The 17,975-nt window shown below is 38.8% G+C and overlaps 1 protein-coding gene across 2 annotated transcripts; it reads left to right on the forward strand.

Moving 5' to 3' along the window:
- The first annotated feature begins 134 nt into the window (after window positions 1–134).
- Window positions 135–17,275, forward strand: araf (A-Raf proto-oncogene, serine/threonine kinase). 2 transcript variants are annotated; one of them, XM_051676500.1, is made up of 17 exons: window positions 135–159; window positions 1,967–2,179; window positions 2,732–2,835; window positions 2,958–3,060; window positions 5,064–5,218; window positions 5,311–5,421; window positions 5,531–5,678; window positions 6,161–6,185; window positions 6,394–6,521; window positions 6,631–6,833; window positions 8,344–8,520; window positions 9,943–9,989; window positions 10,293–10,411; window positions 10,591–10,722; window positions 15,045–15,179; window positions 15,365–15,516; window positions 16,481–17,275. In XM_051676500.1, exons 2-16 carry the CDS (start codon window positions 2,072–2,074, stop codon window positions 15,503–15,505), a joined length of 1,836 nt encoding a protein of 611 aa, XP_051532460.1. In that variant the 5' UTR covers window positions 135–159; window positions 1,967–2,071; the 3' UTR covers window positions 15,506–15,516; window positions 16,481–17,275. The 2 variants fall into 2 exon arrangements, with proteins under 2 accessions (XP_051532460.1, XP_051532453.1); XM_051676493.1 differs by having other exon boundaries at window positions 15,365–17,275.
- Window positions 17,276–17,975: the final 700 nt, after the last annotated feature.

The following is a 17,975-nucleotide window of genomic DNA, read 5'->3' on the forward strand; positions in this document are numbered from 1 at the left end:
TTTCATTCTCTTGCTACAAAGCGTTACAAAAAGTGACCAATCAGCGCCGTGGTTCATAGAATCTGACCAATCAGAGTGCGAGTTTTTGCTGTTCCGCTTTCCATGAAATTCTTTGCTGATCCGACTAGAGACTGAAAGAATTCAAGATGGCTGTCTCAGGTGAGTGTTTACTCTGGAGCATAAATGCAAATTGAGTCTCGCTAAAGGGCCGCGTAGTTTGCAGGAATTTTAACCACAGGTGTAAGAAGCCGTAATTCATAACGCCGAGGCTGAAAAATACATTAAGACGGGGGTTTTCGACTTTTCTGCACAGAATTGGTGGCCAGCATTAGCAACACAAGCTAGCTAGTCGTCTAATCTCTTTTAGCCTCATGAAAACAGCATTCCCTTTTTCAGCAAGAAAAAACACCAACTGACCGGACTGTAAATAGCTAGTATCCTATTACACGAAAATGCAATTTCATCAAAATGTTGTCTGATATCGTGTCTATTGAGTGAGCGTGAATGGCATGGTAAGAGTGAATGGCCTGTGTTGCTGTAAAAGTGCAAAAAAAAAAAAAAAAAAACACCAACAAAAAAACATAGTAACTATATCTAGATGGGAGGTGTTTTTGTAAAACATCTGTATGATTTTCTCTCGCCTGCTGCGCTTGTGCTGCATTTGTAACATGAATTGCAGGGTGTTACATTTCTCTTCATTTGCCTTTCTACTTAGATTTGAACAAGGACTGATCACTGAGGAGTTGTTGATGTATTCTTGGGGTGGTTAATGTTGATCAAGCAATATGTACTGTTGGAATTGTGACTGCCAGCTTTCTGGCTTGTATGAACTGGAATTTGAGTAGAATGTGAGAGATGCATATGTTTAAGTGGATGTGTGAGATGCATATTTGATTATTTATTACATGCTGTTCTGCTTTCTTTTGTGTAACTGTACAGCACAAGACTGTATATTGTGTATTAATTATGTTGTGATGTTTTGCATAGTGCTTCACTGTACTGTACCTTTACTTGCTGAATGTATATAGCAAATTTGTGGCTTAAGGTTACAAAGATGGTATACTTCATTAAATACCATGAAATTTGTGAGCTAAATTACATGTCTTGACAGGATTAAATTAATGGTCTTTAATTATAGACCATAATGTAAAAATGTGTTTAAATGACATCAGTAGTTTCTTTTATTTGGGGCATTTCTTTCATCGTGTGTTTCATAATGCGTGCAAAAATAAACTAGTCCAAGTATTTATTTAGCCACTTTACATTCCACTCACGTATGGTTCCAAGTTACCAGTTTGCTTTTTGCGTGCATTGAAAGTGTTTTTTTTTTTGTTTTTTTTTGAGCTTGGATGTGGATTATGGCTATCAATTTAGGGTGTGCCATAGCCATTTAAAACTCATTTCAAGTCTTAAACTTAAGCCCCTAAGCAGTCTATTTGAATTGTCAGTTTTAGAGGAGTGCAACTTGAAGTGTGTATCCTAAATGATTTCAAAATGACTGAGTTCTGAGTTTTTGTGGAAGCATCGGAGATAGCAGAATCGCATCTTAAATGCCACACTCTCTGTACGTTTTTTTTTTTTTTTGGCAGATAATCCCTTGGCACACACAGAAATTGTGATCTTTATTTATTCAAACTATAAAGTTTGGAAAATTTCTAAATTTGTCAGATACACTGCTCACACCCATACCCTCCTTCATATCCTCCCTGTGTGTGTGTGTGTACTTGTACCATAAATGCTTTAGTGCTCTGGAACCTTGAGAAACAGTTACTTTATCAAGGGGTAATTGTACAAAACAAGGGAAACAATTTTTTCTAAACATCTGTGCTAAGACCATGAATAAGAATTCTCATATTTAATCTTGCATCTCAGCAAGCAACTTTAAATTGAAGATAGAATATACAATGTTTGATTTGTTAAAGTTTTTTTCAAAACCTTAAACTTCGTCTTTTTTTTTCCATACTAGGCTCCAGATGAGGGCTTTTTCCTGCTTTGCCCTTGTGTGTGAATCTTTTTTGTGGCTGACTGAGTCTCAGTGCTGCCAGTCCCTCACTGCCTCTTTGGAGACATCATGTCCTCCACCTCCTCCTGTTCCTCCTCGGGGGAAAACAGCCCAGAAGACATTCCCCGAGGTGGGGGCACCATCCGTGTCTACCTCCCCAACAAGCAGCGGACGGTGGTGAGGGTTCCATGAACAAATACTCATTCAATGTCTTATTCATTGGAGCCTGTTATGCAACGTTTAAATGTCCACAGACTTCTTGGGCAGCTTTTCATTTTATTCTTCGGAAAGTTTTCGAACAACTTCTGTTTAAAGGTGCTGTTTAAATGTTTGTTTTTTTAAATGTAAATAAATAAATAGTATTTTTGAAAAATGTGTTTAAAATCAGATGAAAACTCTAGTCATAACTGTTGTCAAGAAAAAGGTGTTTTATTTTACATGAGGTTGGGTGCACCCTCATGGGCACTGCCATGTTGAGATCACATGACGTATATGACAAATAGGGTACTTTTATAATGACTTTGGTAACCGAAAACTTTTGCGTGTTACTGCAGCCATCCACAGTGATAGTTAGTATGAAGTCAAAAACCTCCATCCTATTGTCCAAACAAAAAACTGCTTAGTTCACCTTTCAAAGGATTTGTCACGACCTGTATGTTATTGACTTGTCTTTGTGTACTTGTCTTTTTGTGTGTGTCTGTTGATACCACTATGTGACCATGTGTTCAGGTAAACGTTCGACCTGGGCAGACTGTCTACGACAGTCTAGACAAAGCCCTGAAAGTCAGAGGCCTTAGCCAGGATTGCTGTGCTGTCTTTCGCCTTCTTGAAGGGTACGTGACACTAAGAATCTGGCCAAATGGATGCTGTAACCCAAAGTGACAAAATGTCTCTCTTTAGGACAGTTTGATGCTTAAATTGTGTCTTTTTGTTTTTCTTTCCTTCTTTTGGACAGCCGTAAGAGGCTTACAGAATGGAACACTGACATCACACCCCTCGTTGGGGAGGAGCTTCTGGTAGAAGTGCTGGATGATGTTCCCCTTACCATGCACAACTTTGTAAGTGTACTTGTGCAAAAAAATATCAGTCTGCATGTGGGAAACTCAGTTCTCCTTTCAGGGCCTCTTTAGATTTTCTTTGGAACTGTGCATGTACTGGAAAATATGTGAGGTTAATGCAGCAAGTAATCTGTGTATATTATCTCTGAGGTAGGTTTATGTGCGAATATTGTCATGTACAACTAGAATTACATTTCCAAAGTCTGAGAAAATGTTCCGTGTTAGTGCTCCTTGATGTAAAATGTTTGATACAGCAGTTCTAAAGTATCAGCAGAGCTGTCATGATACATCAGTGAGATCACACCTCTGTTATATAAACAGTCAGCTAATTTAAAAGACTCTCTTGGTGCATCAGTTTTTAAATTGACAGGGAAAAATTGGGCACAGACCTCTTGTGTTTGCAGAGATTGATTCAAAGGTCAATACTGAATTTAAAGTCATTCACAGGTCTTTCTGTTCTGCTGCTTTTTGGACATTTCATTGTTAAAATTTTATCTGTTGAAGCTGTAATGTAAAGGGATAATTCACACAAAAAAGTATATTCTGTCATTATTTACTGACCCTCATGTTGTTACAAAACCTGTATAACATTATTCCATGGATTACAAAAGGAAAGGCTCAATGACACCCTCAGTCACCATTCACTTTCTTTGCATGAAAAAGATGCAATGAAAGTGAATTGTGACTGAGACAAACATACTACCTAACATATTATTTTGTGTTCCACTGAAGAAAGTCAGTCAAAGGGGTTTGGAACAACATGACGATTAACTACTTTTAGGTCTCTCCCTTTAATAATATTCACTGCCAAAAAAAAAAAAAGTCGCATACCCTAATATTTCGTTGGACCGCCTTTAGCTTTGATTACGGCATGCATTCATTATGGCATTGTTTTGACAAACTTATGCAACGTCACAACATTTATTACTGTCCTGAGCTGCATTAATTTTTGGCTTGAAATTCTTGTGTTGATGACGGGAAAGTCAAACCACTCTGTAAAGTCTTCTCCAGCACATCCCAAAGAATTTCAATGAGGTTAAGGTCAGGACTCTGTGGTGGCCAATTCTTGTGTGAAAATGATTCCTCATGCTCCCTGAACCACTCTTTCACAATTTGTGCCTGATGCATGTTGGCATTGTCATCCTGGAATATGCCCATGCTGTCAGGGAAGAAAAAAATCCATTGATGGGATAACCTGGTCATTCAGTACATTCATGTAGTCAGCTGACTTCATTTTATTGCTGTATAAAATTGCTGAGCCTAGACCTGACCAAATGAAGCAACCCCAGATCATAACACTGCCTCCAGAGGCTTGTACAGTGGGCACTATGCATGATGGGTGCATCGCTTCATGCGCTTCCCTTCTTACCCTGACGCCCATCGCTTTGGAATATGGTAAATCTGGACTCATCAGACCACATTACCTTTTTCCATTGCTCCACAGTCCAATCTTTATGCTTCCAAGCACATTGAAGTAGTTTTTTACAATTAGCCTCACTAACAAGTGGCTTTCTTGTGGCCACACAGCTGTTTAGTCCCAATCCTGTAAGTTCTTGTCGCACTGTGCATGTGGAAATGCTCTTACTTTCACTATTAATCATAGCCGTGAGTTCTACTGTCGATTTTATACGATGTGACTTCACCAAACCTTTTAGTGATCTCCGATCACGATTTTTTTTCCGACCACATTTCTTTCACGAAGCTGACGGTTCATCACTATCCTTCCAGGTTTAATAATGCATTGGACAGTTCTTAACCCAATTCCAGTAATTTCAGCAATCTCCGTCTTCCGACATGGTTGTTTAAGAAATGAGAAGCTACACACTGCATCAGTTAGGGTTAAATCAATTTTTGCCAGCTGAAACATATTAATCACTGCAGTAATGATCCAATCATAGGCTATAAAGTATCTGCTTATTTAAATCCAAACGGCGACTTTGTTTTTGGCCAGGATGTGTACAATGTGCCAATCACCCTTAAATGACATATTCTTGTTTTCACAGGTACGTAAAACGTTCTTCAAGTTAGCATACTGTGACTTCTGCCACAAGTTTTTGTTCAATGGCTTCAGGTGTCAGACATGTGGATATAAGTTCCACCAGCACTGCAGCAGTAAAGTCCCTACTGTATGTTTGGACATGGATACAATGACAAAACGGTGTGTGTTTCACAACTGTGCAAATGAAATCTGGCACTAAGTGTATGTGCGTTTGTTATTTATGTCACTGAATTGGTGTTTGTGTCTCTCAGGTGTGGTGCTAGTTCCTGCACAGAAGACTACCCTCAGATACCAATTTTGATCATGTCAGACTCCAATTCCATATCACAGAGTGACCTAGCTTTAACCTCTGATCCTCATGGGTAAATGTTTACTTCACTTACAGTTAGATACATGTTTGGTTTTTATCCCCAAGGGGAAATTCGAGTTCCTTGTCCTCATTATCAAAATTAAAATGTTTTCCCCTCTTAGCGGAGACCTGCTGTCCCCTGGCTCTCCCTCCTTCTGTTTCCTTGTGCGGGGGGAAGACGGTCAGTCTCTTCAGAGGCATCGCTCCACCTCAACCCCAAACGTCCACATGGTCAGCACTCTGGATCCTGGAGCTGCTGGCCTCATGGAGGTTAGATATGGGACTAGAGACTCATCATTTCCAAACACTTTACTTGCTCCTTTTGGTGTCTTTGATTTAACAGGATCAGTGTTCCCACTATTATGGAAAACCCGGAAATAAATGGGAATTTTAAAATAGTGATTTTCAGGCCTGAAAAGGTCATGGAAATTAGTGATATCTCAAAAAGTCATGGTAATGCTCATGTTTAAAATATTACATCAGCTAGAAATTGCTCTTTGTGAGCGCAATCTGTTTTTTTTTTTTTTTGTTTGTTTTTTTGTGTCTTTTTTAAAATCCTTATCCAGTAATCATGAACTTATTGGGAAACCTATTGGCTGTATCAAATTATATATATATATATAATGCCCTCTGTACAAGAGATAGTATTAGCTTGTCCATAAATTTAGAAAATATGACTCTGGAAGTTCTATATGCCTCTATCACCTCTTATCATCACATTTATTTATTCATTTCTTTTTTCACTCAATCAGGAGCCATTAAAAATCAGCACAATGGGTGAGTATTTTTCTTTTTTTTCTTCTTTTTTTCTCTTTAATTAGCGATAGTTGGACATCATGCATATGAGCACATATTCATTTTTTGCACACAATCACTTTACACTGTTCATTGTTCCCTTGCCCATCATCACTGTTTAGATTTACACATCTTAATGTGCAATATCCATGTGTATGAAGTGGCCTTTAATACCTACTGTTGTCCACAGGACCAGAGCCCTCTACCAAGCCTTCCACTAGCCCACCCCACCTAGGATCACCAGGAAGAAGACCCCCCAAATCCCCTTCTGAGCCCAAGGAACGAAAGCCATCATCATCTGATGATAAAAAGAAAGTGGTGAGCATCTATTTTATGTGATCGAAACCTCAAATGATTCTGCTTAGAATATTAGTGGTTTCTGGTATTGTAATCAGCTGTTTTATTAAATTTTGTTGCTGGTTTTCAGCACCGTGGAGGTTACAGAGACTCCAGTTACTACTGGGAGGTGCACTCACGGGAGGTGACCATGTTAAAGAGGATTGGGGCAGGCTCTTTTGGAACAGTCTTTAAAGGCAAGTGGCACGGAGATGTGGCTGTCAAGATTCTTAAAGTGACAGAGCCCACACCAGAGCAGCTACAAGCCTTTAAAAATGAGATGCAGGTTTTACGGTAAGTGGCCACACCTTCCAGATATTTGCAATGGCACCTGTCAATGTTAAAAGATAAAATGATAAAATATGTATAGTGTTAAATAGTTGGCATTAGTCAAGGTTCCCACTTTAATGGAAAACCTGGCAAAGTCATGGAGATATATATATATATATATATATATATATATATATATATATATTAGGGGTGTAACGGTACACAGAAGTCATGGTTCGGTATGTACCTCAGTTTTGGGGTCACTGTTCGATATGAGTTCTGTACAACAGGAAAAAGCAACAAATCCCAAATGCTAGGTTTCTTTTCATTTATTTTTAACACACAGTTGTGCAAATTACAGTTTGTTCCACCTAGCGGCATTTAGTGCCCCCTGAGGTAGTTGGTACAGTACAGCCTCCTTTAGTGTATTAAGCACTAAGCATTAAACAGAATGCATGCTTTCATAGGCCGTATTTTTTTTGTAGGGTTGAAAAAAAACCAAAAGGTATTTGGTCACAATCAGCTACCAAACTGAAAAGCATCTCTTGTGTTATAAAAGTACAAAATAAATAGAATAATGAAAAATAAAACTTGTGCATTAGGAGAAGCCATTCTTGTTTTGGATTGGTGCATAGATGGTCCCTTCTTCTCTTTTTCCTGTTGTGGCGGTTAGCAAACAGCGTTGCATTACCGCACACGCCCCCTTCTGGATTGACGTGTGGATCGCCTGTGACTGACCGACTGAATAACATGCTCCCTTTTGCTCAACTGTATTCTTCGTCTGACTGCATGCACCGAACCGTGACGTCATTACCGTGATGGTTCGGGATGAATACATGTACCGTAACACCCCTAATATGTATGCTATTCTGCTATTCTGAGATGCGGGTTGGCGCTGTTTTGGCAGTACGAGATCACATTTTTTTATGTGAATTTATTTATTTATTTTTAAATAATATTTTATTGATTCAAAAACAGGATTAAAGAAACAGAACATACACATTATACCAAATTATATGTCCCTCCCCCTGAACATCCCCCCCTCACACCCGATGTGATGCGAACATTAGCTGAAGCTCCTGTCCCGTATCTGTGTGATTTATGCATTGCGCTGCTGCCACATGATTGGCTGAATAAATAACTGCATGAATAAGTAGGTGTACAGGTGTTCCTGATAAGTGCTCAGTGAGTATTTGTGCTCTGCTGTAGAATATTTTATCGGCTAAATATTAGACGCAAGCCATAGTGATGTCCGATTTGTAAGTGAATTGTTCTTTTGGGTCTATTCTTTTCAGTGAAATGGTCAAACTGATCTCCAATTTGGTATGAATGGTTCATTAGTGAATCTGTCTCAATTTGAATGAATAAAAAAAAAATCCTTATCCATTATGCCCAAATGGAATGGAAATGGATGTATTGGCCAAACACTGTGGGAATCCTGATTAATGCTGCTCTACTGAACTTCTACTCTAGAAATATAATCTGTAGCTGATATTTTCTCTTTTAAGCATAACTAATTTCGCTTACTCCTCAGAAAAACACGTCACGTCAACATTCTGCTGTTCATGGGCTTTATGACGAAGCCTAATTTTGCCATAATCACACAGTGGTGTGAAGGCAGCAGCCTGTATCACCACCTGCACGTTACAGAGACCAAATTTGACACCATGCGCCGTATTGATGTTGCTCGCCAGACTGCTCAGGGCATGGAGTAAGAATTTCTATTTTTTTTTCTTCATTGACAACTTGGTTATATTGACCTCAGGTCTTCAGGATGGCCCCTTATACTTGTAGCATATTTGCTGTGCAAAGAAGCCAAATGCGATGTAGAAAAGAAATAGAAATGTGATATTAATAAAAATGTATATAAAATACATTTATAAGGGAAAATTCCAGGAATAGTCTTAATCGAGATGCTCCACATACAATGGCCAATTGACAATATAACTTGGCCTTACCAACAGAAGGGTTCTCAAAGACAAAGATAAAAGGCTTAATGCACTCTTTGTTCAGGACAAATTCGAATAGGAAAATAACATGCTCCCTTTGCTCAACTCTACTGATTATGTGATTATACTTTTTTATTAAATTTTTTATTTTTTTCCTTTTATGCCCAATTTGGAATGCCCAATTCCCAATGCGCTCTAAGTCCTCGTGGTGGCGTAGTGATTCGCCTCAATCCGGGTGGCGGAGGACGAATCTCACTTGCCTCCGCATCTGAGACCGTCAATCCGTGCATCTTATCACATGGCTTGTTGAGCGCGTTACCGTGGAGGCTTCAAGCTATTCTCCACGGCATCCATGCACAACTGGCCATGCGCCCCACTGAGAGTGAGAACCACATTATAGCGACCACGAGGAGGTTACCCCATGTGACACTACCCTCCTTAGCAACCAGGCCAATTTGGTTGCTTAGGAGACCTGGCTGGAGTCACTAAGCAAGCCCTGGATTCGAACTCACAACTCCAGATGTGGTAGTTAGCATCTTTACTCGCTGAGCTACCCCTGTGATTATACTTTCTATTAATAATGCTTGGATGTAAAGATCGTAGGAGTTTTCATCCCATTCCTAAAGGAATATTCTGGGTTCAATACAAGTTAAGCTCAATCGACAGCATTTGAGGCATAATTTGATTGCCACAATTTATTTTGACTTGCCCCTCCTTTTCTTTAAAAAAAAAAAAAAAAGTTACAGTGAGGCACTTACAGTACAATCTGTAAATGTTAAAATACTATCTTAAAAGTATAGCCACAAGACATAACCAATATGAGTGTTAACATGATTTTAGCGTGATTAAAATCACTAACTAACCTTTTCTGTGTAACGTTATAGCCAATTTTACAACTTTGTTGCCATGAAGAATTAATTTATGTCCTTTTATAAAATTATATGCTTCACATTTCCGCCTTTTCAACCCTCCAAAAATTTGCTCCATTCACTTCCAATGTAAGTGCCTCACTTTAACCTAAATTTTTTTTCTTTATTTAAAGAAAAGGGGGGATGAGTGGAAAATATTTTTTGTGGTAATCAACATTATGCCACAAATGTTGGCAAATGAGCGTAACTTGTATTGAACCCGGAATATTCCTTTTAATGTTGTATATAATATTCTGCTTCTCTTGTCTTGAACAGTTATCTTCACGCCAAGAATATCATTCATCGGGACTTGAAATCTAATAGTATCCTTTCTATAATGCATTAGCAGTGCTCTTTGCCTGTACTGTGAGAGATCTGTTGCATTAATACCAAGCTAGATTAGATGTTTAGCTCATTCTCTGCCAGCAGATGGCATCATTACTACTATGTCCTTGTAGATTTATTAGCTCATGTCTGTAGTGGGTGGTTTTAGTGAAGGCTTAAGAATTGGTTTATTCTCCTCCCTACTTATGATTTATTTGTACCAGATCCACTGATGGATATTTCAGCATGTTTCTGCTGAAAATCATATACTGTGGATTGACAGTCCTGAGCTCATTTGTCAGATATCTTCCTGCACGAAGGGTGGACGGTAAAGATTGGTGACTTTGGGCTTGCCACAGTAAAGTCTCGCTGGAGTGGCTCTCAGCAGGTTGAACAGCCCAGTGGCTCCATCCTGTGGATGGTAAGTAATCACCATCAACCAGTTCAATACCAGATACTAACTGAGCAGCCCGTTTTCGACTATGAAACTTATACCAGATAGCTTACACATTGGGTATTTTGAAGTAATCACCCTTCCATTGTTACTGTGTCAAGGCTGTATTTAACATGGTCTCTCAAAGCTCTGCTGTTGTTTATCAGGCCCCTGAGGTGATCAGAATGCAGGACCCTAACCCATACACCTTCCAGTCAGATGTATATGGCTATGGAGTGGTGCTTTATGAACTGATGTCTGGGACTTTGCCTTATTCAAATATCAACAACCGTGATCAGGTCAGACACACACTCTTTGACATTTTTAGCCATACAGTTGTGTCCAAAAATATATATCCCAAACTGCTGCATCCGGCTCGGCCTTATCCCTCTCCTCGGCTGATTAGCCCGATTGGTGCGCACTCACGGCCCGGCCTCGCCCTCCTCCTCGTCACACTATCCACTAATGTATATCAAACAATTTTAAACACAACACAAGTTTTATCAAAAAACTTGTCAAATATATGTGTGGCACAATTATTGGCACCCTTTTTTTCAATACTTTGGGCATCCTCCCTTTTTCAAGATAACAGCTCTGAATCTTCTCCTATAATGCCTAATGAGGTTGGAGAACACATGGCAAGGGATCTGAGACCATTCCTCCATACAGAATCTCTCCAGATCCTTTAAATTCTGAGGTCCATGCTGGTGACTCTCCTCTTCAGTTCACCCTACAGGTTTTCTATGGCCATGGCAGAACCTTGATTTTGTGGTCAGTGAACCATTTATCGACAACATCGACAATAAAAAAAAAAATTGTCAACAAAAATTTTAGTTGTCAAAGTCGTTTGATCTCGTTTAACTTAACATGAGGTCATATGAAACTAATGACGACGCGTGAAAGAAGCACTGCAGCTCATGCCTGATTGAGAAGAGGAAGAAAACAGCTCGCAGTCCAGATGCACTCCAAACATTCCTAACAGCTTCAAGTGATGTAGATTGCAAAGTATGAGGGAATAATACAAAATAAGTAAATACAGAAGCACTGTCGTTGTGAAATAAGCAGAGCAGGAGCAGCTGCTTCGCTGAAGCAAAATTTGAGGGTCGAGCGTCTTTAAAGGAAACACCCCGGCGTTACATCTTTAATGCAGTTATATTTAATGCGTTATAGCTTTATTAAAGTTCAGTTAATAAGGAAGCAGGTCATGTAAATAACTACAAACTCCAAAACTGGCATTTCTCTGTGCGGTCAGCGCCTCTTCTATGAGTTGCGAATTTTGAGAATGCACCCGGCTGTTTCACACTCTGTCACGGGGACGCACATCCCTCGAGCAAACATTTAATGCAGCTAGATAATAACGTGATGGCTCGTGACTTATTGAATCATAATAAATGCATCACTGTGCACTATGCATCACTTATAGTGATGAAAATTGGCAATACTCAGCTTTTTTAATAAGAGAGAGTTTGTTTTTTTGTGAGATAAAGATGGATTGAAGTGAACAGGTGAGAGAGGGTAGTGTTCGCCCCATTACACACTGCAACAAAATACGTTTTTGATTTGTTTTTATTTTGGCTTGTTTTCTAAAACTAATATCTAAAACTCATTTAAAACAATGTACATTTACTTTAGCAGCTATACTGCAGAATAAAAAATTGTTATCTGAGAATGTTGAATATAATATTAATAATACAAATATTTTAAAATATATCAAAATCCTTAAATCACACTAACATTATAAGTAGACCTCAAGGAACATTATAAAATAAAAATCCAATTCATGACACCTTTAAATATGTGTATTTTTTTCACTTTGTTATACTTCTGCAAGTGCAGTAAAGACAAAATATACTTATATTCAAGAGTCTAAATATCTTATATGTTGCTTCTCAAGTAAATGTATCTTGTTTTAAGGATTTGTAGGTAATTTTAAATGGAAAACAAGACATAAATGCTTGATAACAATAGGAATGTTTGCAGTGATTTTTGTTAAAAATTTAAGAATTAAATTTAATTTAATTCATTGAATGTCATTTAGAGGTATTTTTAAAAGATGATTTTGTCCTCTGTATTGTTAGCAAGCACGTTTAATACAACCATTTAAATCTGGGCACAAGCTGAATAATCGGTTAAGAGCTAATGATTAATCATTGCAATAATCGCAGAATAGTCGAAGAATCGTTCTAATAATCGTTAGATTAGTTGATTATCAAAATAATCATTAGTTGCAGCCCTAGATTCAACCACAGCCAATTTTAAGCTTTCTAGCAGAGGCCGTCAGGTTTAGATTTTTTTTTATCTGTTGGTATTTTATATATAACCGTGGGCATGGGGTACTTTTCCATATGGCTACCTCTCTGTGTGTGCCAGACTCATCTCTGGTGTTTGCTGCCAAAAAGCTCTGTTTTTGTTTTATCTGACCATAGAACCCGGTCCCATTTGAAGTTCCAGTAGTGTCTGGCAAACTGAAGATGCTTGAGTTTGTTGTTGGATGAGAGCAGAGGCTTTTTTTCTTGAAACCCTCCCAAACATTGTGGTGATGTAGGTGATGTCTGATTGTAGTTTTGGAGACTTTCTGACCCCAAGACCCAACTAATTTCTGCAATTCTCCAGTTGTGATCCTTGGAGAATTTTTGGCCACTCAAACCATCCTCCTCACCATGTGTGGAGACAATATAGACACGCGTCCTTTTCCAGGCCGATTCATAACATCTCCAGTTGATTGGAACATCTTAATTATTGCCCTGATTGTGGAAATGGGCATTTTCAATTCTTTAGCTGTTTTCTTATAGCCACTTACCATTTTGTGAAGCTCAACAACCTTTTGCCGCACATCAGAACTATATTCATTGGTCTTACCCATTGTGATGAATGAGTAAGGGAATTTGGCCTGTGTGTTATCTCATATTTACACCCATGTGAAAAAGGAAGTCATTACTGAACAATTTCATGTTCCTAGTCTCCCAGGTGTACTAAAACATAAAATATGAATGGGAATATACTTCAGATATACACTATATTGCCAAAAGTATTCGCTCACCCATCCAAATAATTGAATTCAGGTGTTCCAATCACTTCCATGGCCACAGGTGTATAAAACGAAGCACCTAGGCATGCAGACTGCTTCTACAAACATTTGTGAAAGAATGGGCCGCTCTCAGGAGCTCAGTGAATTCCAGCGTGGTACTGTGATAGGATGCCACCTGTGCAACAAGTCCAGTTGTGAAATTTCCTCGCTACTAAATATTCCACAGTCAACTGTCAGTGGTATTATAACAAAGTGGAAGAGATTGGGAATGACAGCAACTCAGCCATGAAGTGGTAGGCCACGTAAAATGACAGAGCGGGGTCAGCGGATGCTGAGGCGCATAGTGCGCAGAGGTCGCCAACTTTCTGCAGAGTCAATCGCTACAGACCTCCAAAGTTCATGTGGCCTTCAGATTAGCTCAAGAACAGTGCGTAGAGAGCTTCATGGAATGGGTTTCCATGGCCGAGCAGCTGCATCCAAGCCATACATCACCAAGTGCAAGGCAAAGCGTTGGATGCAGTGGTGTAAAGCACGCCGCCACTGGACTCTAGGGCAGTGGAGACGCGTTCTCTGGAGTGATGAATCATGCTTCTCCATCTGGAAATCTGATGGACGAGTCTGGGTTTGGCAGTTGCCAGGAGAACGGTACTTGTCTGACTGCATTGTGCCAACTGTGAAGTTTGGTGGAGGGGGGATTATGGTGTGGGGTTGTTTTTCAGGAGCTGGGCTTGGCCCCTTAGTTCCAGTGAAAGGAACTCTGAATGCTTCAGCATACCAAGAGATTTTGGACAATCCATGCTCCCAACTTTGTGGGAACAGTTTGGGGATGGCCCCTTCCTGTTCCAACATGACTGTGCACCAGTGCACAAATCAAGGTCCATAAAGACATGGATGAGCGAGTTTGGTGTGGAAGAACTTGACTGGCCTGCACAGAGTCCTGACCTCAACCCGATAGAGCACCTTTGGGATGAATTTGAGCGAAGACTGCGAGCTAGGCCTTCTCGTCCAACATCAGTGTCTGACCTCACAAATGCGCTTCTGGAAGAATGGTCAAAAATTCCCATAAACACACTCCTAAACCTTGTAGAAAGCCTTCCCAGAAGAGTTGAAGCTGTTATAGCTGCAAAGGGTGGGCCGACATCATATTAAACCCTATGGATTAAGAATGGGATGTCACTTAAGTTCATATGTGTCTAAAGGCAGATGAGTGAATACTTTTGGCAAAATAGTGTATTTTACTCCTAAGAATTTCTAGGGTTGCCAATAATTGTGGCAAACATGTTTTGGAGATAAATACTTGATTGAGACCCCCCCCCCTTTCAGTTAGTTTACTTCAATTGAAGGGTAGATTTTTGTAAATATTTTGAATGATATATTTTCGATATTCAATATTTTTGGCCACAACTGTATGTCAGGAATTGGTGTACAATATCACAGGTTGATGGATTCCCCTTTCTAGGTTGAAATTATAGACCAAAACCCCTGTTTAAAATGTGCATTTTATGTCTTTGATTGAAGTCAATATATTAAAATTTACTTCACTGTTTTAAGAAAATGCTTTATTATGATTTTAAAGTTATTCTCCTCCTGCAGATTATTTTCATGGTGGGTCGTGGATACTTGTCCCCAGACCTCAGTAAACTGTACAGTAACTGCCCTAAATCAATGAAGAGGCTCATTATCGACTGTCTGAAATTCAAACGGGATGAACGGCCTCTCTTTCCACAGGTGATAATTAGAGAGAGATTCATATTTTTTGTATTTATTTTGTGACCAATACTAATAATTTAATTTTTGTAATCTTTCCTTTTGTTTCCCCCCCGTATTAAGCTTTAACAGTTTTGTAATAGTTTTAATTATGCAACAGCCTTTCACGTTTCGTGCTTGCTTGTATATCCCCTGATGTTGCACAGATCTTGGTGGGCATCGAGCAGGTCCAGGATCTGTTGCCAAAAATCGAGCGGAGTGCCTCTGAGCCCTCTCTACACCGCGCTGTACATGCCGAGGATCTGAATCCACTTCTCCTTCATACCACACGCCTCATGCCTCTGTGAGACTCACGGAGGTGCTCCACTCTTTTCCCAAATGCCGTGTATCATCATTCCAAGTATGGATTGTTCCTTGTTCCTCTGATTGTTCCACACATTCCTGAAAGCACCTGAACTACTGCATTGGTCCCACATACACTTAAACACCACATTTATCGACTCATTCGGCACACTCCTACATCATCTCCCCCTTATGGTTCCGGAATTCTCTCCATGCTGCTCCGGTGTAGACTGCGGAAGTCTATGTAGACCAGTTGCTTTCTAACACGGAAGTAGGAAATAATCTGTGTTCTCTTACTACACTTAATGGATTTGGAAATCCAAGCATCATATTTACAATGTATCGGCACAATCTTTACAACCTCTTTTTTGAGGTGTATTTCAAAATGTGTTCTGATTGTGCTTGCAGTTTACCTTTTTTACTTGGAAATGACAGAAGCATTTTAGGTTTTTTTTTCATAGAAATTTTTTTCTTTTTCTCCTTCCCTCTGAACTTTTTTTTTTTTTTTTTAATTAAGCTGCAATAGAACTGCGTGATGGCTCTGTTCATCTACGTGTCACACTCAGACTCTTTGCTCAAAGCGATATCATGGATTGGTTTGCTGTCAGTTGCTTAAAATTCATGGTAATATAATCTTGGATGTTCAGTCAAGGTCATACACTCGTAGTTTTTTTATTTTTTATTATTCCGTTATTCCTTTTTTTTTTTTTTTTTACTTGTCTAGATGGAATACAACTAGATGGTGTTGGATGTACATGTGACTGGTACCCTTAAAGAGATAGTTTGCCCTGAAATGTAAATTCTGTCATCAGTCACCCTCAGGTTTTTCCAAACTTTTCTTCCATTAAACACAAAAAATATTTGACAGAATGGCAGTCACTAATTTTTATTGTATGGCAAAAAGATGCAGTAAAGGTGAATGGCAAATGAGGCTGTCAGTCCCTAATATTCTGCCTAACATCTCATTTTGTGTTCTGCAGAAGAAAGATAGTTTGGAAGAAGATGAGGGTGAGTAAATGATGACCGAATTTTCATTTTTGCATGAAGTATCCCTTTAAAAATTATGCTGTGCATGTGATATTTTCACAAACCCTTCTTAATTGGCTATCTTTTACTTTTGGGCTTGTGCTGCATTTTGGTCAGCTTTATACTGTAAACTGTAAAGAAACTTCAGGAAAATTGCACAGATACTCTGTGAGACAGCAGAATCATGTTATCCTCATAAAGCATGGATGCACATCCTGAAGTGATGGGGGGAGGAATAATTGAGCATGTCATTTTCTTTGTTAGTTTGAAATGAGTACACGATGCTGTCTGGTTAATTTTGTTTTACATATTGCATCTATAAACCATTCACAATCTAAGCTGAAGTGGGTCATGATGACCATAACCAGGACTGGTTAACTAATACTGACACTTCATCTCAGTCTGGCTTGTGGACTCATTTATTGTTGGCATATGGCACAGATGGCATTGTTAAACTGATTGACAGTACTGCCCACTGCTGTTGAATATTTCTAAAGTAGACCATGCTTAGAGAATTTGAAGTGATTTTGGTCATGGCCCTGCATGCAGATGATGAACATTTAGTTTGGAGTGTTCTGACTCCTAAAGGTGAAATGTGTCTTTTTATTTTTGTTTTTTTTAAATTTAAAAATACTGTCTCATATCCTAGCTTAAAGGGATAGTTCACCCAAAAATGAAAATTCTCTCATAATTTACTCACCCTAATGCCATCCCAGATGTGTATGAATTTTTTCTGCTGAACACAAATTAAGATTTTTAGAAGAATATCTCAGCTCTGTAGGTCCTTTCAATGCAAATGAATGGTGACCAGACCTTTCAAGCTCCAAAAATCCCATAAAGGCAGCATAAAAGTAATCCATGTGACTCCAGTGTTTTAATATATGTCTTCTGAAGCGATCCAATCACTTTGGGTGAGAAACGGATCAATATTTTAATCCTTTTACTGTAAATCTCCACTTTCACTTTCAGATTAATAATTTTTTATATAATTATAAAAGGATTTAAGTATTGATCTGTTTCTCAACCACACCTATTAGATTACCTTTGAAGATGTAGATTTAACCACTAGAGTTTTATGGATTACTTTAATGCTGCCTTTATGGGATTTTTGGAGCTTGAAAGGTTTGGTCACCATTCACTTGCATTAAAAGGACCTTAAGAGATATAATATTCTTCTAAAAATCTTTGTTTGTGTTCAGCAGAATAAAGTCATACACATTTGGGATGGCATGTGGGTAAGTAAATGAGAGAATTAAAATCTTTGGGTGAACTTTCCCTTTAATATGCAGAGACATCTATTAGTAAGCCATTTTTAGGTTGACTTTCTGTAGGAAGAGTCTATGAACTCTGGCTCTGTGGCACTTTCAAAACATTGTTTGACCCAACATAACCAACAGTGGCTCAGCCAATTGTATGAGTTTGCGATGGAACTATCTTTCTTTCTTTCTT

The sequence above is a fragment of the Myxocyprinus asiaticus genome, chromosome 3 (genome assembly GCF_019703515.2).
Source record: "Myxocyprinus asiaticus isolate MX2 ecotype Aquarium Trade chromosome 3, UBuf_Myxa_2, whole genome shotgun sequence".
NCBI classification, from domain to species: Eukaryota; Metazoa; Chordata; class Actinopteri; order Cypriniformes; family Catostomidae; genus Myxocyprinus; species Myxocyprinus asiaticus.

Bases quoted from the DNA above. Each gene is read 5' to 3' on its own strand.
- araf (XM_051676493.1), top strand. From the start codon at position 2,072: ATGTCCTCCACCTCCTCCTGTTCCTCCTCGGGGGAAAACAGCCCAGAA. The intron at 3,061-5,063 runs GTAAGTGTACTT...TTGTTTTCACAG, and splicing joins CCCTTACCATGCACAACTTT to GTACGTAAAACGTTCTTCAA. The intron at 6,834-8,343 runs GTAAGTGGCCAC...CTTACTCCTCAG, and splicing joins AATGAGATGCAGGTTTTACG to AAAAACACGTCACGTCAACA.